This window comes from Macaca fascicularis, chromosome 11 (genome assembly GCF_037993035.2).
Source record: "Macaca fascicularis isolate 582-1 chromosome 11, T2T-MFA8v1.1".
Lineage (NCBI taxonomy): Eukaryota > Metazoa > Chordata > Mammalia > Primates > Cercopithecidae > Macaca > Macaca fascicularis.
In genome coordinates this window covers 29,418,567-29,439,297 of record NC_088385.1, presented here as the reverse complement: position 1 = coordinate 29,439,297, position 20,731 = coordinate 29,418,567, and the positions used below count along the sequence as shown (strand labels likewise).

The following is a 20,731-nucleotide window of genomic DNA, read 5'->3' as shown; positions in this document are numbered from 1 at the left end:
ATACCTGATACGTAGCTCCTTTTTTGCTCTGGTTCGTTTTCCTTTTCTTTGTGTGCATAACATGTAAAGCATGATCTCAAATCATCAATTTCCCTTTTTTTAAATTTCAATTTGTGTCTGAGTTATTGGTAAACGGCACTTGTTGCAAAGGGTAAAATGGTGAACTCTGTTGAATGTTTTTCCAGAGGAGGTGATATGGTCAATTCTTACTTCTTCAAAGATGTCTACAGTTCTGATATAAACCAAGGCAATGAACTTGGCATGTTAGCTTTTGTCTCCTGCAACTAGGGTTTGATGGTAATATTTTAAATTGTCATATTTCCTGATAGTTTCTTTCTTAGCTTCTTTTTATATTAAATTTAGTTGAGGATAGAATAATTAATTGAATTGAAGATCACTGGTCTTGTTAACATGCCTTTCATAGCAATGAAAAACTAATCTTCCTTTGTTTTTCTAGCTTAATCCTGATTATCGAGATGCCCAAAATGAAGGAAAAAATGTGGTGAGTAGAATTGGCGTTTCTCCAACAAATCTCAAACATATTGTTTGTATTCATATGGACAGATTGGAATTTTAATAGTAAATTTGAAGAGTAGAAACTCAGAGATTTTCTGAGTAGAGCCTGTGGATCACAGGTAAAAGGTGATACAGTTTAGATTATGAGAAAATGTTCAATAATGGGTGCTTGGGAGGATTTTTGCAATGCAACTTGGAGGCCATTGTTGGTGGAGTGCTGAAGGCAGCTGGCATCTGAGAGTTCTGATGGGTCTAGGTTTCGTTTCCAGAAATGCACAGAAATTAAGAAGGATAAATGGAATTATGGTGTGTGCTGATGTTAAAATAGGACAATAGGACATTCCTTTTGGATTCAAAATAATTTGGGTTTTATTTTTGGAGAACTTGAAGCATCTAGCTGACTGATTTTTCTGATTTTCAAACATGTCCTACTTGAAAAACATCTCAATCTTATTTTAACACCAGTTTTCATGACAATCTTTATGATTATTTACCCTGCTTATTTAGCCATCTGTGAAGAAGAAAGCTTCATGGTGACAACATGGCTTCTTTATTCAATCAAAAATTCAGAAATTCAGGATAATTTGATGTGATGCAGACAGAATCTCTGGATGATGGGCTAGATTTTAAAAAAGTTTTAAAAAGCAGTTTAACTAGATATTTTGGTATAATCTAGATAGAGTCTATAATTCAGTTTTCTTAGAAGTTTAGCAATTCCTTTTGAAATTGGTAGGTATTATTACTGCATCATTCAAAATTCTACCCTTTGACAGAAAGAATTGGAATGTTTCATTAACACGGCCAGTATCTTTGCGTTGGTACATAGCTTTAGGTTTTATGAGGATATTGACCTGGGGGAGGTAAATCCGATCAGAATTTCTGTACCTCATTCAATCCCTTCTGTTTGACTCCCTTCTCTGACTGCCAGGCTTACAATAGAAATAAAGCTGTGAAGTATCAGGTAATTGGCCCAATAAAACTTTAACATATCAAAATGTCTCTAAACATAGAGATAGGTTTATTTGGTCAATTGGATCTCCTATTTATAATTCAATTTTAGCGTACTGAGTGGGCTCTTCTCTTGTTGGTTTTCACATGGCTGCCTCAGGATTGTTGGGTTCTTACTCTCATATGATCTAGGAAAATGCTGTCAGTAACCAGGTTTAAAAAGCAAAGTGTGAATCATGGCTTCTTTGGTTCTTACTATAAGCTTGTCAATGGCCTCCACCCAAAGACCACCAGGAACACATGGGTAGTTGAACAAGTTGGGTTTATTACTTACGCAGCGGGAAAGGACACCTGCCATGGGGAGCTGTGGGGCATCTCAGAGCATGTCAGAAAGAACTTACTAGAGGATTTGTGTTTTGTGTAAGGTGATTTGGGGAGGATTTAAGGAAGTGAGGCTTTGCTGTGGATGAGAATGCTGTCAGGAAGAGGAATTCTGTAATTGGTATCTTAATAAATTTTATCTGTAGGGAGGACAGGCTTCTAAGGAAGCAACAGTCACTCATATGAGTTGGGGGAGAGGGATGTTTAGTCATTTTGTGGCTTGGACAATATTCATATTTTGTCTATGTTTAGACATAATTAGGGAATGGTCTTGTTTTGTCTTGATCCATCACAGTCACAGAGTGGCCTTGTCTGATGACATTCTGTGAAATTGTTCAAGACAGAACAGCATGGCCTTGCTAAGAGGACCAGACCACCTATTGGATGACAGGGGCTGCTGCTTTTCTGTTTCATAAGGTTTATTTTTGTAATATTCTGTGTGACTTCTTCAGCATGGTGTAGGGCCAAGAGAGTCTTGTTCTAGCACCAACATTAGCTTGTGTGGCCTTGGACAAGTGAGATAGCTTTCTTGAGACTCAGTTTCCCCATCTGTGTAATGGGATGAAGATGTTTGTCTTCTGTACTTCACCTGCATGCCGTGAGGATAAAATAAGATCAGACAGATGGAAACTCTTTGAGTTTGTAAGTTATTTCTATTAAAAGAGCATCATATCAAAATTTCAAATTGTACAACTGAATTAAATCTTTGTGCATCTCCTTTCTACTACATAATATTTGCTGATACTACTGATGATTTTGGCCTGAACAGAGTGGGAGAATACAGTCTTCCTCCCTATCCAGGGGTTTTGCATCTATGTATTCAAACATCCACAGATCAAAAACACCAAAATATAATAATATAAATTAAAAAACAATATGATATAACAAGTATTTACCTGGCACTTACACTGTATTAGATATTATGACTAATCTACAGATGATTTAAAGTATATAAGAGGATATGTATAGGTTATATGCAAATACTATGCAATTTTACATAAGAAACTTGAGCAGATTTTTCTGTATGCAGGGGGTCCTGGAACCAATCCCCTGCAGATACCGAGCGTTGACTACATAGGGCATGGAGGTTCTATGGAACAGCACAAACTATATAAATAATCGTACATCCATGGTGAAGTTCACTCTTTCTGTTAATCAAACTTTTAGTTAGACTTGATAGTTTTTCTTCTTTTTATTCCAAAACACGACTTCTTCATTGACCTCTAAAGGTGAGAAAGAGTGCTCTTCTATTTAAGCTGTTGTTACTGGCAGCACTTTAATTGCGTTCAATACAGATGGGTCTGCTTTTGCTGTGGATGTTTATGACTGAGTCTCATCTGTCATCTCAGGGAGACATCCAACTGGAGACAGTTGATTTAATTTTTTTCCTCTCCAGAATACCTAGCTTGAGAGCAAAGAAAATTGGGAATGTGGAGCCATAAAGCTACCAATACAGCTTCCTATTTTATAGACCATTTGCCACAGAGCAATAATTATTTTTCTGTCTAAAGAAGAAAACAAAGGAGCTGTTAGAGTTTATCTCCAGCCTGTGAAATATGCAATCATTTCCCAAAACAGAATACTGTTTCACCTCAGATCTGGGTTCCAGTAACACTGACTTTATTATGACCATGCTGATTTTTTCTTTCCTCGTTCTCCCGATGTTGTCTATTTAATGCCCAGTTAATATTTTTTTGTTGTAATTTAGAAACCTTTATCAAAATGTTGCCTTCCATATTTGAAGTTTCAAAGGTTCATGCATGGTGCCGCTGAAATGAGGCAGTGTGTGTCAGAGCTCCCATTAAGACACAAATTGCTGTATTTATTCTACAAAGGAGTCTGTTATTTCCAATCTTACAAATGTACAGCATCCACAGGGACCCTGTAAACATTGGAACCGTATCAAGCCCAGCTGGGAACCTGACAGTCATTGGTTTCTTCTTGAAAGGCTGCATCTTTTCAAATGGCTCTTTGAAGGGGCATTTTTTGGAATTAACACTACCCATCTTAACATTACCATATTTATGTGGAATGTGATCTGATTTTTCTTGGGAATGTCTGTTTTAGATGTTGGGGTTTCTGGCCATATTGGGCCAGATAATTCTTTGTTGTGGTGGGATGACTTTTGCCTGTAGGATGTTTAGCAGCGTCTACAGCCTCTACTCACCAGGTGCCAATAGCAGGCCCCTGATTGTGGCGACTAACAGTTGCCCAGAAATTGCCAAATGCCCCCTGGGGGGCAAATATTCCCTGTTGAGAACCACTAGTCTATGTGCATTTATATACATCAACAGAAATGCTCCAGGAACCAGGGAACTTTGTGGAAATACAACTGAAAATCCTATTCCATAGAATGTGGGGGGTGGGGGGTGTACCAGATTCTGACAGACCCTCAAATTTTCCTGAGTACCAGATTCTGACCCCCGAATTTCCTTGTTTTACTATATATTCATCAGTGACAAGGTGATAAGGAAAACACAGAAACAAAGATTCTATCAGAAATTAATTTGAGAGTAGCAGTTTGTTAAGGAACCTCAGCAAGAGAAGTATTTGCAGCTGTAAATGGCAGTGTTATGTGCGGTTACATAAAGTCAGTAGTGAGAGCCCCGGAGGATGTGAACAAAAACACACGTGCCTGCACGTCGTTACGCTGCTGTGGCCACTCACAGGTCTGAACCAACTCTGCAAATGCAGACATTTCTTACAGAATGTCTCTGGCTCCCAACAACAGAATTGCAACGTGATGTCTGTGCTAAAAATTCGATGACTCACAAATGAGTCAACAGAGAAGGTGTTCTAGGAGCTGACTGCTTTGCGGATGTCTGCAGGCCCCAGGATGGCATGGAAAGCAAGGAGAGCCATTAGTTGAGTTGACTCAGCTGGCTTTTCATAGCGGATTTTCTCCATGTACAACCTGAGAGGCTGCGTGGCTTTCTTTCTGAGTGAAAAATGCTCGTTTAATTAAGAGCTCAATAGACCAGGTTAACATTCAAGTCCCTGCGTTACCCTAAATTGAGAGTGTTTTGGAGAGCTAGCTGAGGTTAAATTTTAATACCTGTTTAAGTTCTGTCATACCTTAATGTATTTTCATGATGCAAGAGAGAGGGCATTGCACTTCTGTAATTCTCTGTGGGAAACTAGTGTTTCTGTGTCTTTTTTCTTAAAAAAATCAATATAAGTTTATAAACAAAAGCCACAAGGACACAATTTTAAACTGAATTGTCTTCAGGTTATAGATATATTTTTGACTTTTTTCTATATTGAGGCTTGAGCCATACATTAAAAATTGTATACTTATCACACATTATTCAGATGTCATTAGAGGCTGGCTTGAGGGCACATTCCAAGGAGTGGGCTTGACGTTTACTGTCAGACTGTCTACCAAGAGAGTTTATTAAGCAAATTAACAGAGTACAAGAGAATGAAAGCAGAATGCTTAAGGCTACAGCACAGTGCACGGTGGCTCACGCCTCTAATCCCAGCACTTTGGGAGGCTGAGGCGGGTGGATCATGAGATCAGGAGTTCAATACCAGCCTGACCAGAAGGGTGAAACCTTGTCTTTACTAAAAATACAAAAAAAAAAAAAAAAAAAAAAAAAAAAAAAAAAATTAGCTGGGCTGGGTGGCAGGTGCCTGTAATCTCAGCTACTTGGGAGGCTGAGGCAGGAGAATCTCTTGAACCTGGGCATCAGAGGTTGCAGTGAGCCGAGATCACACCACTGCACTCAAGCCTGGGTGACAGAGACTCTGTCTTAAACAAAACAAAACAAACAAACAAAAAAATCTTCTAAACATGTTTGAATTTCTTATTCACACATAAACAAGTGTTGTATGCTATTTATAAATGGAGATTTTCATTTCATTAAAGCCATTTTCCAGGAACCTAAATGAACTGTTGAAGGGTGGAATAGCGCATTCCACTTATCCTATGTAATTAAAATAAAACCACAAGTCTTAAACAGTATAAGTAATTCAGAGTGACCTCTTTTAATTAACCCTAATTGGTGAGTTTTTTCTGTGTTTGGAAGAGAGTCTAATTGTTGTAGCGTGAGAATGTCAAAATAGAGAGGTCCCTGACTACTCTTGTTAGGCCTTTACAGGGAGACATTACCACGGAGGCTAGGGTAGGAGGGCAATCTCTAGGAACCTGGGTCCGATCTCTTCTTATGAGTCTAGAAAATTTATTTCATTAGCATTTTAAAAGAGGAATAAATGCAGGAGGATTAACTCCTGCTAAATGAACTCACAAAAGACTGATGAATAAACCACAATGCCAACTTTCAATTGCCAAATAGATCTAAATATTTGGGCCAGTTGGTGCATTTTCCTTGAAGTAGAATATGTATCAAAGGCTAAATTACAATATTGGGGTGCAGGAGACTCAGGAAATTAGATGACACGTACTCCTTTTAAGGATATGCTATTTTTCCAAGAAGACTGGCCATTTATTGAATCTACACGAGGCAATGGTGAGAGAAACTGTTTGATTCTCCATTTATTTGGGTTACGTGCTGATCTTCTGTTAATAAGCCTTTATTCAAACATGGTTCAATATGACTGATAACGTTTTATCTTCGTTAGTTAATATTATGTTTTAATTGTGCCTTCCCAATATTCCACTTAAGCCACTTGTGCCCAAATCCTATTGCCTATAATAGTCACAAAAATCCTTTGGGTTATTTGTATAACTGATTGATCTTGTTCATAATTTCTGTGTCCTTATATTCCAAGGCAATCTTCTCTCACATGTATTAACAACACTTAGTGTGCTTGTGGCTCTTTCTTTTGGCTGCAATAGGATTGCAAAATCCCTAAAGCTCTTTCCAGTATTTCTTTGTGACTGTAATTCTCCTGGTCTATTTCTCTCCAAGTTTTCATGTTACTGAGGATATCATTAAAAACAAACATCCTTTGCTTTCTTTTAGAATTATCACTTCCTCTTCTAAACCTCCTCCTTCCTTCCTTTTGTATGCCATGTTCTTCATAATCATTGTCCTCATCAGTATCAGATGTCACTACAGTTTTTAACCTTGAGAAGGAATTCCTACTTGCACATGGTCTTCTACTGGTCCCTGTGAAAGAGGATTGCATAGACCTTGTTCAGGCCTTTTTGCCTCAGCTGTTTGCAGTTGGACAGCAGTGTGGCTTTAGTGTCACTATCAGATTTCAAGGCCTTCGGTTCAAAAACTGTGTTTTTGCCATCCTAATCGTATTATAACACCTAGATTTTAATGTTGAGCTACATGATATAGATCGATGAAGCAACACACTTTTGAGTTTGCCCTTCACTCCATCCTTCCCTCCATCCCTTCCTTCCCTTTCCTCCCCACCTGCCTCCCTCCCTCACTTTTTTCTTTTCTCCTTTTTGAGACAGAGTTTTACTCTGTCGCTGAGGCTGGAATGCAGTGATGCAATCTCGGCTCACTGTAGCCTCGACCTCCTGGGCTCAGGTGATCCTCCCACCACAGCCTGCTAAGTAGCTGAGACCATAGGCATGTGCCACCATGCCTAATTTTTGTACTTTTTGTAGAGATGGGATTTTGCCATGTTGCTCAGGCTGGTCTTGAACTTCTGAGCTCAGGTGATCCACCTGCCTCGGCCTCCCAAAGTGCTAGGATTATAGGCATGAGCCACTGTTCCTGGCCTCTTTTTCATTTTAAAATTGTATATAGTTAAGGTATATAACATGATGTTTTGATACACATATGTATAGTAAAATGTTACTGTAGTCAATCAAATTAACATATCCATCATGTCACATAGTTACCTTTTATTTTTGTGATAAAAATACCTAAAATTGGCTCTCTTAGCAAATTTCCAGTATAGAATACACGATTATTAACTATACTCCACATGCCCTGCATTAGATCTCTAGCCCTATTCATCCTACAGATATGTGACTTTGTACACTCTGACCTCAATTTCCCCATTCCCCCTGCTCCTGGTAATCATCGTTCTATTCTGTTCTCTTTATTTCTATGTATTGTGTGGTTTTTTTTCTGTTTTGTTGTTGTTGTTTAGATTCCACATATAAGTGAGAGCATGTGCTTTTTTTCCTTTCTGTGTATTTTTTTTTAACTTAGCATAATGTTCTCTAGTTTCATCCATGTTGTCACAAATGGCAGGATCTCCTTTTACAAGGATGAATCATATTTTGTATATAAACATATATTATATATAGCGCAAATTTCTTTATCTGTTCATCTGTTGATGGATACTTAAGTTGTTTCCGTGTCTTGGCTATTGTGAATAATACTGCAATGAGTGTGAGGGTGTATGTTTCTTTATGAGGTGGTATTTCATTTCCTTTGGGAATATGCCCAGAAGAGGTACTACTAGGGCTTATAGTAGTATTATTTTTAATTTCTTTAGGAACTTCCATATTGTTTTCCACAATGGCCATGCCAATCTGTGGTCCCACCAACAATGCAATGCACAAGGGTTTCCTTTTCTTCACACCTTCCTCAGCACTTGTTATCTCTTGTCTTTTTGAAAATAGCCATTCTAACAGGCATGAGGTGACATCTCATTGTGGTTTTGATTTGCATTTCCTTGATGATTAGTGCTGTTGGGCACCTTTTCTTATACCTGTTAGCTATTTGAATGTCTTCTTTTGAGAAATGTCTATTCAGGTCCTTTGTCCATTTTTTAATTGAGTTACTTGTTTCTTGGCTGAGTTTTGTGAATTCCTTATATATTTTGTATATTAAACTTTTATCTGGCTTAGTTTGCAAATATATTTTTTTAATTCCTTGGCTGCTTTTTCATTTTGATGATTGTTTCCTTTGCTGTGTATAGCTTTTTAGTCTGATGTAGTCCCACTTTGTTTATTTTTGCTTTTGTTGCCTGTGCTTTTGGTGAGATAGCCAAAAAATCCTTGTCAACATCAATATGAAGAAGCTTTGCTTCTGTGTTTTCTTCTAGGAGTTTTTTGGTTTCAGATCTTATGCTCAGATCTTTTGAGTTGATTTTTATGTATGGTGTATGATAAGGGTCCAGTTTCATTTTTTTTTTTGCATGTGGATATCTCGTTTTCCCATCACAATTTATTGAAGAGACTATACTTTCCCATTGTGTCATCTTGATGGCCTTGTCAAAAATTAGTTGACTGTGTATGCTTGGGTTTATTTTTGGGCTTTCTATTCTATTCCATTGGTCTACGTATCTGTTTTTATGCCAATACCATACTGTTTTGATTAATGTTGTTTTGTAATATAATTTGAAATCAGGAAGTATGATGGCTCCAACTTTGCATTTCTTTTTTAAGATTGTTTTGAAGACTCTGGGTCTTTGGCGGTTCCATACAACTTTTAGGGTTGTTATTTCTATTTCCAATTGAAAATGCCTTTGGAATTTTCATAGGGATTGCACTGAATCTGTATATTGCTTTAGGTAGTATGGACATTTTACTAATATTGATTCTTTCAATCTATGAACATGAGATATCTTTCCATTGATTTGTATCTTCTTCAGTTTCTTTCCTCTGTGTTTTATAGTTTTCAGAGTACAGATCTTTCACTTCTTTGGTTAAATTTATTCCTAAATATTTTATTCTCTTTGATGCTATTATAAATGGAATTGTTTTTGATGCTAATATAAATGGAATTGATATCTTTTCAGATAGATTCTTATTGGTGAAAAGAAATGTGACTGATTTTTGTATGTGGATTTTGTATCCTGCAACTTTACTAAATTCATTGATTAGTTCTAACAGTTTTTAGTGGAGTGTTTAAGATTTCTACATATAAGATCCTGTCACTTGAAACAGGGATAATTTTACCTCTTCTTTCCCAATCTTTATTTCTTTTTCTTGTCTATGTGCTCTTGCTAATAATTCCAGTACTGTGTTAAATAGAAATGGTGAGAGTGGGCAGTTTTGCCTTGTACTAAGTCTTGGAAGAAAAGCATTCAGGTTTTCCCCATTGACTATGATATCAGCTATGGGCTTTTCATAAATGGCCTTCATCATGTTCAGGAAATTTCCTTCTACACCTATTTTGTTGAGAGTTTTTTTTTTTAATCATGAAAGGATGTTGAACTTTGTCAAGTGCTTTCTCTGCATTGATTGAGATGATCGTGTGCTTTTTATGTTTTATTCTGTTAATGTAGTATATCACATTGGTAGTTTTGCATACGTTTAAACCAACCTTGCATCCTAGGGATAAATCCCACTTAGTCATGGTGTATACACTTTTTGACCTGTTGTTGAATTTGGTTTGCTGGTATTTTGATGAGAATTTTTGCATCTATATTAATAGATACTGGCCTATAGATTTTTTCTTGTGGTATCTTTGTCTGGCTTTGGTATTAGGGTAATGATGGCCTCATCAAATGAGTTTGATAGTATCTTTTCTACTTCTATTTTTTTTTTTTTTTGGAAGAGTTTAAGAAGGATTGGTGTTCTTTGAATGTTTGGTAGAATTCAGCTGTGAAGCCATCTGGTCCTGGGCTTTTCTTGGCATCTTGGTTTCTTTTGTTTTAAAAAAATAAATCCAGCAATAGGCAGTCACAGAAGTAGAGCAAAACAGGAAAACATGGAGAGTCCATTATGTTTATCTTCTCCAGGTTGTTAGTTGATGGTTTTCTGGGAGCCTTCTTGATGATCAAGGTCTCTCTGTAGCATAATAGTTAACAGGTTAGGACTGTGGAGTCAGCTAGAGCTGGATTTGCTATTCAGCTCTACCACATGAGAATTATGCAAACTTGGCCCCTAAAGCCTCAGTGTTCTCATCTAAAAAATGGGTTAATAATATTAACTCATAGCTCTCACTCCTTAGTAAGCTATACATATTTTTAGACATCATTTTTTTCCCTGCCAATAAAAAGAATATTCAGTGACACTGGACCAGAGGCCATTTTTCTTGCATACTCCTGCTTTTCTTCTAGTGTACTTCTTCTTTTTCCCCTCTTGCTACCTTTCCATTCAAACTAGCTCACTCTCCCCCACTTTTTTTTTTTTTTTTTTTTTTTTTAAAGGATCTTACTCACAACCCATTGTGGGAATTGCAATGCAGGATAAAACTGTGAAAGCGCTGTCTAAAGTTTCAAAGAGACTAATTAAAACCCAGGGAATAAATTTCAATAGAATTTCACTTGAGTAACTGCCAACTACCACTAGAGGTTAACTGCTAACTACTACTAGAGATTATTTGGGAAGAGAGTCCATGATCCTAAGCTATTAAGGCCATTGCGCCAGCCATCTCTTCGAACTCATTTGTCTGGACAGACTACTCTCATTATTGGGTTATTTAAAGGCATTTAGACTTTCTTCTTGAGGGACGAGAGGGTGGGTTCCCCCCTCATAAATTTTGTCTCCAATTCTTAGACTTCTTCATCCTTCATGCAAATCACCATGAAAGTGGGTCTCATGACCCAAGGTAACTTTTTCAGAAGACTTGGGGGAGGGGGAGGGTCTTAGCCGTGAGTTCTTATTTACTCTTAGAGGAGTGACTCTTACCGTATTTAAGGGCCTCAGGCCTGGCCTCTGGCTTGGGTTGGCTTGGATTCAGGTCCTGGTCAGTTGAATTTGGGGCTGAGCGTTCATTACCACCATCCACTGCTCCCTTCCGGTTCTCCATCCTTTCTCCCCACCCCCTCTCCTTCCTTCTTTCCCTCTTTTCCCGTCTCCTTCTTCTTCCTCTCCTCCTTCTTCCTCCCCTTTCTTTTTCCCCTTCCCTCATCTTTCATCTCTTTTTAGGTAACTGCACTCATCTCTTTGCTCAATGGAAATTATAATGCTTACTTTTCTCTCTTAAATTTTTTGTTGTGGGATTAATGAGAACAACCAAAGGAATGGCTTTGGTATTGTGAGAAGCTCTGGATAAATTTAGAAATATCAGCCAGGTGCCGTGGCCCACTCCTGTAATCCCAACCTTTGGGAGGCTGAGCAGGGAGGATCGCTTGAACTCAAGAGTTCGAGACCAGCCTCAGCAACATAGTGAGGTCCAGTTAGTACAATAATTATAAAAATTAGCCAGTGTGATGGCACACGTCTGTAGCCCCAGCTACCCGGGAAGCTGAGGTGGGAGGATCTCTTGAGCCCTGGAGAGTGAGACTATTGTGAGCCTTGATTGTGCCACTGCACTCCAGCCTGGGCAACAGAGTGAGACCTTGTCTTAAAAAAAATTCAGAAGTATTATTTGCTAACTGTTTCTGCGTTTTCTTCGTTCCCACATGCCCATACTCCCTTACGATGTATAGTATGCCAAGTATGCCCTTTTCTAGTCAATAAACAGTGTTTATATTTACAAATAAGAAACTACTGTTATGAGGGTCACCCTTTGTGGAGAGTTTGCTGAACCCCTGCTTTCATTTAACTATGAATTTTGATCTCTGTGGAAGACACAGAAGTCAAAGATGACAAGAGCTACCTGGTGCTGCAAGGCTGTGAGGCTTTTAGCAGATAACAATCCTCCTCCTGTTTAGGAAACCTGGCAGTTCCCTCTGCCCATTCCCATTTCAACGGTGCTACCAATTTATGCACCATTTACAGAAGAGGCCAGAAACAAAACTGCAAGGCTGTTTTGATCCAAGTAAAATGATATTGCCACTCTCTGGGAGGGGGTAGGGACTCCAAGTGAATGTTCTGGGATGATCAGGAGTAATATCTTGTCGCAGCAGCCATTAAAGAAACACTTGCCCATGGATATAGTATGCTGCTTGCATTTGCCTTTTGAGCATCCCTTCCTTCCCTCAGTTTCATTCACCGTCCTGTGATGGTGCAGTGACAGTGTGTCTATCTGTCTTTCTCTCTTCCACTCTCATTTTCAAATTTCACCTGTTTTAATAAATATGTGTAAGTCGCTATTTTTATCTACTAACTACCAAGCTTATATTGCATCCCCTGTTTTGGTTTCTTGTGCAACCAGTTCTTCCATGGGGTACTGGGACTTGCGGAAGTTCAAGTAAAAGCACAAACTCATTAATCTCGTGTTGGCATCTGCTTAAAATGGTAGGGTGTGCTGGAACCTTTGACCAAGTTTCACATCATTATGAAGGTGTCTGTTTGTGGAGATCTCCTTTTATTTTGTTTCTTATGGAATTATAGTATGTTCTTAAATCTAGGGCCGCAAGCAGGTGGTGAATGGGAATGTTGCTGTTGATTCTGCTCTTCTCCAAGTATTATTATGGCTGAGGAGTTAGGTATGAACTCCTGCACACTGCCATGCTTACTTTAACTTAAGAAATCTAGATAATTCAACACACAGGCTCTTCTCTGTATTTGTTTTAACTGTGGAATGGTCAAAATTGCTACTTTGTAAATAGGTGTAAGAGAACGAGGGAAGGGTCCATAACTATTGGTACCATTAGTGCCTTAACGATGTGGGCAGATCAAGCCACCTCACCCCAGGAGTGTGGGACTCATCCCTGTTGACAGTAATTACCTCAATGGCTGTCAGTCTAGAGCTAGTGTTTCTGGGTGATGTGAAATAGACACTTCTCCAATCCAAGGAAGAAATAACATGCACATTTAAACCCTGTCATCTGATTAATTGGAGAGTTTAGCAAGAAACCAGATAAAAGTAAATAACCTTGTACTTCCTCAACAGAGAGATGACCATCCAACTTCAAAGAAAAAACGCCAGGCAGGGGAGAAGATCATGTATACTTTGGTTTCAGTCCCACATGGCAATGACATTGCATCCCTTTTTGAACTCGATGCCACAACTCTTCAGAGAGCTGACTGCCTGGTTCCAAGGTAAAAAAAATATTATGGTTAAAAGATGTTTCTTTGAATAATTATACCAGTAGGTAAGGAATGAAAATAATAATATTAATATATTTTTATGATATCATGGGAGCAAACGTAAGTGAAGAAAAAATGTGTAAAACATTGTGCCTCTTCTGTGAGGAGGTTAACATAATTTGTTTTATTCTTATAAATAATTAAAATGTGCAGGAACAAAGAAATTCTGAAAAATTTATAAGAATCATTTATTCTTATTACTTACCTGGCCTTTGGTTACTAAAATGAAAAATAATATAAAAACATTTCTATTTATATATTTATCATTTATTTTTATTATGTCAGATTTCCCATTTCATTCATCCATTTGTTCATTTATGTAGTCATTCAGTCAACAAATATATATTGAACATCCATTACATTCCAGGCATTGCCCTTGGCATTGGGAGGACAACAGTGAACAAACTGGTTATACTCTCACATTCAAATGGGGGAGACAGGCAGTAAACAAAACAATAGACATAAAATATTAATAAAAGGTCAGGTAATAAAAGTGCTTTGAAGAAAAAATGGAGGGTGTGGAGAGAGTTCTCTTAGGCAGGAGAGTTCAACTGTGTCCTCTCTGAGTTAGTATGTTTGAAGAATGATCTGAATGAATTGAGGAACCAAGTCCTCTCTTCCTGAGAGGAATATTTCAAGCAGCAGGAACACGAAATGAAAAATGTTGAAATTTACTGGGTGTTTTTAAGGACGAGTGAGAAGGCCAGAGTAATTAGATAAAAGTGAGTGAGGGGGTGTGGGATTGGAAATAAGATTGCCAGAACTTAAGGTAAGACAATATCTTACATTCTTTTGCTTGAATTTGACCATTTTATTTTACTTTTCATTTATCTTTTTTGAGACAGGATCTCACTCTGTGGCCCAGGGTGTAGTGCAGAAGCATAATCATGGCTCACTGCATCCTCTACCTCTGGTACTCAGGTGATCCTCCCACCTCAGCCTCCTGAGTAGCTGGGACTATAGGCATGCACAACCATGCCCTGCTAACTTTTGTATATTTTTGTAGAGATGAGTCTTTGCCATATTGCCTAGGCTGGTCTTGAACTACTGGGCTCGAGGGATCCACCCACCTCAGCTTCTCAAGGTGCCGAAATTACAGGCATGAGCCACCATGCCCAGGCTAAATTTGACTATTTTAGTTAAGCTTTTCTGTCTATAACTGTCCATCTTTCAACCATAAGGCTGTGATGCAGTCTCTAGATGCATCGAGGAGTCTTGCCCATATTATTAGGGTTAGTGGGATGGCTCTAAATGGGCCTTGATGGAGCGCTATTGTGCTTGGCCTTGGCAGATGGCAGTGGTGAAGCCGAAGGCACCTATGCAAAAAGGCGGACATTGTGTGGGTTTCCTCCAGGGAGGGTAAAAAGTTACTATAATAACACTATTGAGAAACATTGCTGGTAGAGCTTCCCAGGGTGTTTTGTGGCTATTCTCATTCATGAGAAATGTTGCCAAATTTCATACCTTATATGAGTCCATCTCTCACTCTTTTTTGTTCCATCAATATAAGCCTGTAAAGAGATCCTCTCTGGTTTTACCTGACCCAGGTCTCTGGCTTTCTCCTCCCAGGACTGGGACCTTAATCAATCCTTACTATGACTTGACTTATTTTAGATTTAAGTCAGCAAAAAGGGAGCCCTTCTTGAACTCTAACCAAGAGAGTTTGCTTAAGGAAATGATAAAAGGGTCTTACTAGGAAGTGTATAGAACCACGATGATGGCCACCGAGCCTCCCTTTATATGGAATCATTAATCTATTACTTTTCAGAACTGTGGAAGCCCTATTCAGTATAGTGCAGAATTTTGTATTAACATCAATTCATCTGTCATTAATTGTATTAAAGCCAACATTAATTAATGCTTAATAATAACTACTATTATAATATAACTCTTGAGCACTTTTTATGTACTAAGTCCTGTGTCAGGTTCTTAATAAATATTATCTTATTGAATACTGGCAGTAACCCTTACAGATCAGGAACTAGAGACTGAGTTAGAACCAGTGGTTCTCAAGTTGACTGTAAATTAGACTCACTTGGGTAATGTTGACACCTTGCCATGCCCTGGCCACGCTGAGACCATGAAATCAGAGTCTCACAGGTGGGGTGCAGGCTTTACTCTTTTTAAAGCATTTATTACCTAAGTGATTCCACTGTGGAGTCCAGTGTTTCTCAAACTTTATAGTCCAGTGCTGCTTAAACTAAATCACTGTACTAAATCACTTGGGGACCTGATGACAACTGAGTACAAATTACGTCTCTTGTGTAATTCAATGCGGAAGATGCTAAGTGATAAAACAGAGGCATTTCAGAATTTCTAGATATTTGAACAAAGATTGGAGGACTGCTATTTTAGATTTGTGAAGCTCAGTTTGTATTTTATCTACTTCTGTAAAGGAGCAGAACCAGGTTGTTGAATGAATCTCTTTGCCTGAGGCCCTTGGCATTTTATTTGGTTTTCTTTTCTTGGCCCTAATGCTTTTTACCTTATGTTGTAAGACATATTTATGCCTTATCTTTATACTGATCTGTAAGCAACTTGAAGGCAGAGTACTTATTGTGCTTTTCTTTTAATAGGCACTATACACATATTTGTTAAAGAAATAACAAAAGATTATAAAAGATTTACTAAAAATGGTAATACTTGAGTAGGATGAAGTTCTAGGTGTCCTTTCTTAGGCACTCTGTCACAGTTCATATCTAGTCAATTTTTAAAGTATATGTTACATGGAATTAGCAAATACTGAACCATTGTTCCTAGGGGAAATACAGTTAGATTCCTGTGAGCTTCTGGTCACATTTTTGTTGACCAATACATAGCCTTGTTCTATGTGTGCTTCTGTTTAAATACACCTTATTCAATATATGTTGCTGATTCATTAACATTGAATTTGTGGTCAGTAGCACTATAACTCATGCATGAACGAAGCTCATATAGCACAAGTATTTTCTTTGTAAGGCATATCACAGCCTTCTTGTGCTTGGGAACACTAGACGTGCGTAACTTTAGGAACTTCTACACCTCATGTGGGGGCCATCTTAAACATCAAAATCACCAAAAAAAAGCACAGAAGTGTGAAAAACATGGCACTAAATAGAGCACAAAAAGGACACTTGTTTATAGCATGAGAACTGAGACAAGACGCAGAGCATCACCTTGTTCTACTTCAGCTTGGAAATGTGCCTACTGGGCCACTTAAATTTTTGTCACTCTATGTGTGTCCTGAAATGACCACAAAAGCTCCTTGAACACTGATTGGGGGGTTACAAATAAATTTTAGTGAGCAGGAGAATTCACAAGTACAGAAGCCACAAATAATGAGGATTTATTGTACATTAATACTTTTACATACAAATAATTAAACTACACAAACTACACTACTGTCTGCCAGCAGTGTTAGCTGAGTTATTTGTTATTTGATCAATGTTCTTAGTTTAGCATGCATCAGAACTGCCTGGAGAACCTATTAAACTACTCATTGTTGGGCTACACCCCCAAAATTTCTGATTCAGTCGATGGGGATGAAGTTTCAGAATTTGTATTAATAACAAGCTCCCAGGCGATGCTGATGCCACTGGTCTAGGGACCACACTTTGAGAACTACTGGCTTAGGCAATAATGCTGCATGCTTTGAAATAGTCTATAAGTCAGAATTTCCCCTTAAAGCAGAGGGATCTTGAGTCAATTACTAGTTAATATATATTTATGTTCATATCACATATGAAGCTGTTAAAGATGTCAATATGTAAATGTGCTAATTTTTTATAATTTGTTTTTTTATATTGTTTTGCTTTTAGGAACTCATATGTTCGGTTAAGGCATTTATGCACCAACACATGGGTAACCAGTACTAGTATCCCCATAGACACAGATGAAGAGAGGCCTGTTATGTTAAAGGTAAATGTCACTGAATATGGTTTAATTTTTAGCCACATGTCATCCGAATAGGATTAGGATAGGAATGCTGTGTGACATGTTCCTTATACTCCATCTTCACCAATATTAGATATCATTGCAATTAATTACATCAAGCATGCATGTCTGCCAGTTGCTTAGGTAGCTGATCTAAATGGGTTGGAGGCAGCAAAGCTGTGATTCAGGAGGATGCTACGGAGACATCAAAAAGAACGGTAGCGGCATGTGGATGGAGAAGTAGAATCCAGGAGTGCCTTTTCTCTACTGTCAAAACTGGAGCAGAGGGCAAGTGTGAAAGGGAGAGGTTTCCAGTGGGGCTTTGGAACAGGGCAGGAAGTGGGCACAGGAAATCTCTGTGTCCCCACAGCCTTTCGTAGTGGACGAAGCAGGTGGGAGTTACTGTGTTTGCATGATCTATTCTCGTCTTATATTTCTTAAATAGTACTAGATATATTAGTCCTCAACGAATATTGTATAGTTGTTTATAAAACTAATCTTAATGGAAAAACACATTTCAGATTGGAACCTGCCAAACCAAAGAAGATAAAGAAGCGTTCGCCATCGTGTCTGTCCCACTGTCTGAAGTTCGAGACTTAGACTTTGCCAATGATGCCAATAAAGTACTAGCGACCACAGTTAAAAAGCTAGAAAATGGCACAATAACTCAGAATGAAAGGAGGTGAGTAACTTTAAATGGGTCTTAAATAATCAAGAGTCAGTTGTCAGTTGTTATAGTAAGCCTGATGTGAATGAATGACTCTAAGGGAATATTTATAACATTCTCAATAGCACACCTGCTTCTGAATGAGGTGGGAACTTACTCCTCTTGATCATAGCGAGTGAATGAAATTTGTCAAATTTAAATCTGGTGAAATATTTACTTGTCCTGTTTTAGCTTTGCTTGAAAACAGTTGTTTTAAGTTATTTTCTGGTCATTCTTTTTTAAATCCTTTGTGGGAGATTTGCAATACCTTTTGCTGTGCATGATTTGATATTTGGATTTAGAGTTCTAAAGGACCTAAAGAAAGTTTTGTGTTTCTCTGATGTTATTTATTCAAGATGCATTTCTCAGCTCTGGTACCAGAAAACAAACAGATATGTAAAACCAGAAAAATTATCTGCAGGCTGTAGCTCTCTGCCCTCATAGCTTGTTCAGAGAAACTGGATCCTTGATTCTTTTTTTTTTTTTTTTTTTTTTTTTGAGACGGAGTCTCGCTCTGTCGCCCAGGCTGGAGTGCAGTGGCGCGATCTCAGCTCACTGCAAGCTCCAGCTCCCGGGTTCACGCCATTCTCCCGCCTCAGCCTCCGAGTAGCTGGGACTACAGGCGCCCGCCACCACGCCTGGCTAGTTTTTTTTTTTTGTATTTTCAGTAGAGACGGGGTTTCACCATGTTAGCCAGGATGGTCTCGATCTCCTGACCTCGTGATCCACCCGCCTCGGCCTCCCAAAGTGCTGGGATTACAGGCTTGAGCCACCGCGCCTGGCCGATCCTTGATTCTTAAGCTCTGGTTTTGGAAATAAGTAAGAAAGAGAATGATATTGACAGCTAGCGATTATTGCATGCCTGCTTTGTGTCAGTTACTAGGTTGGACACTGTAAATATATTTTATCTAATCCTTCAAATAGCCTTGAAATAGGTATTCTCGTTTTACATAAAGGAAAACTGAGGAGGGTAAGCAAACAAGGTAAGGCTGCATAGTTAATACTAAGGGGGGATTCAGTCCTGCATGGTTTAAAGTCCATATGCTTTCCAGTGTGCCCAAGCACAAGCATCCTCTGTATTTCCTCTCTTCATGATCTGCTACATGCCTGTTAATTTAAACAAGAAAAAGCTATTTGCCAATTTCCCAGGCATTCAGACGCTGGAACTCTCATACACAGCTGGTGAGATGATAATTGATATATGCACCTTGGAAAATAGTTTGGCAGTAACTAGCAAAATTAAAGAAGCAAACACCCCATGACTCACCAATTCCACTCCTAGGCTGAACATTCTTGAACATCTGTCCGAAAGACTCTCCTCCACATGTGCACCAGGACACATGTTCAAGAATGTTCAGCTTTGTTTGAAATAACCCCAAATGGAAAACCATCCAAATGTCCAACACCAGTTGAATAGACGATGAAAATTGTGTTATTTTCATACAATGGAATACAGTTTTGCGATGAAAATAAATGAACTACATCTATGTGCAATGGCGTGGCTAAATTTGACAAACGGATTCGGTGAAAACTAGACACAACAAATACATTCACTGTAATACTATGTGTAACATACAAAAACAAGCAAAAACAAACTCCACTCCATTTCTTTGGGGGCCTTTAAGCAATTAGCAGAACCATAAAGAAATGCAAGGAAGTCATTGTGACAAAAATCAGGATGGTGTTTCTTCTTAGAGGGGAGGGAGGAATTATGCTCCCTGAAGGTTTGAAAGGTGCCTGCAGGGTTCCATTTCCTGCTGTTGGTGGTGGCTTCATGGGATTCACTTATCAGTAGTCCTTAGCTATATGTTTTAGAACTTTTTAGATACACATCTTACAATACAGAAGAACAAAAAATCCAAGTTTGCTTCCCTCCATCCCTGTCAATGAGAAAAAAATCCTAAATATGCAAACAAATGGAAAAGCTGTTTCTCAGCTTCCTCTCTGTTCTTACCTCTGTTTTTTCCCCTGCCAAACTTACATTTCAAAACAACTGTTGTATATTCAGTCACACCTCCAGCCCTGTTAGGGGAAATGAATAAAGGCCGGAAGCAGAAACAAGTGGCCACTTTTATGGGCTATAGACAATTAAATATCAGAGCTACATTAAGGCAGGAAACGGATTCTAATGTGCAGATAGGAATTTTTATTTGTCTGTTATTGATCTCACTTTTCCTTTCGTGCATCTATTTCCTTGTTTCTAACACTCTTACATATGCACAGCAATTTTCTTGGCTTCACTTAAAAAGTCTCCCTTGCTAAGCATTAAGGTATTCCTTGAAGAAAAGGACAGATAAAAATTCAGATTATGGGCTCTCCACCATCACTGGCTGGAATCCTGTGCAAGTCACTCTTCTTCAGTCATGGCTGGAGATTATCTTAACCTCTCAAGATGATTCTAAGGAAGGTGGTGGACTAGGACTAACTAGAGAGCATGCGTTTTTATTTCCTTTGCTTCTTTCTTTCCCTACTGTTTTGGAGTGAAAAACATCGTATTAATAGCAAAGAGAAGGCTTTGCCTA

The 20,731-nt window shown here is 38.4% G+C and overlaps 1 protein-coding gene across 7 annotated transcripts in view; it reads left to right on the top strand.

Annotated features, from left to right (window-relative positions):
* The window catches only part of ITPR2 (inositol 1,4,5-trisphosphate receptor type 2), a 496,384-nt gene that overhangs the window by 130,287 nt on the left and 345,366 nt on the right, over positions 1-20,731 (top strand). For 6 of the 7 annotated variants that reach the window (XR_010579338.2, XR_012420091.1, XM_005570422.5 and 3 more), the window contains exons 10-13: positions 458-502; positions 13,395-13,543; positions 17,389-17,488; positions 18,025-18,185. Coding sequence is in view for 5 of the 7 variants with exons in the window: in XM_005570422.5 (XP_005570479.2) it covers positions 458-502; positions 13,395-13,543; positions 17,389-17,488; positions 18,025-18,185 (455 nt within the window). In the remaining 2 variants the exon portion in view is untranslated. The remainder of the gene's footprint in view (positions 1-457; positions 503-13,394; positions 13,544-17,388; positions 17,489-18,024; positions 18,186-20,731) is intronic. The other variant, XM_065523922.2, reaches the window with a different exon arrangement.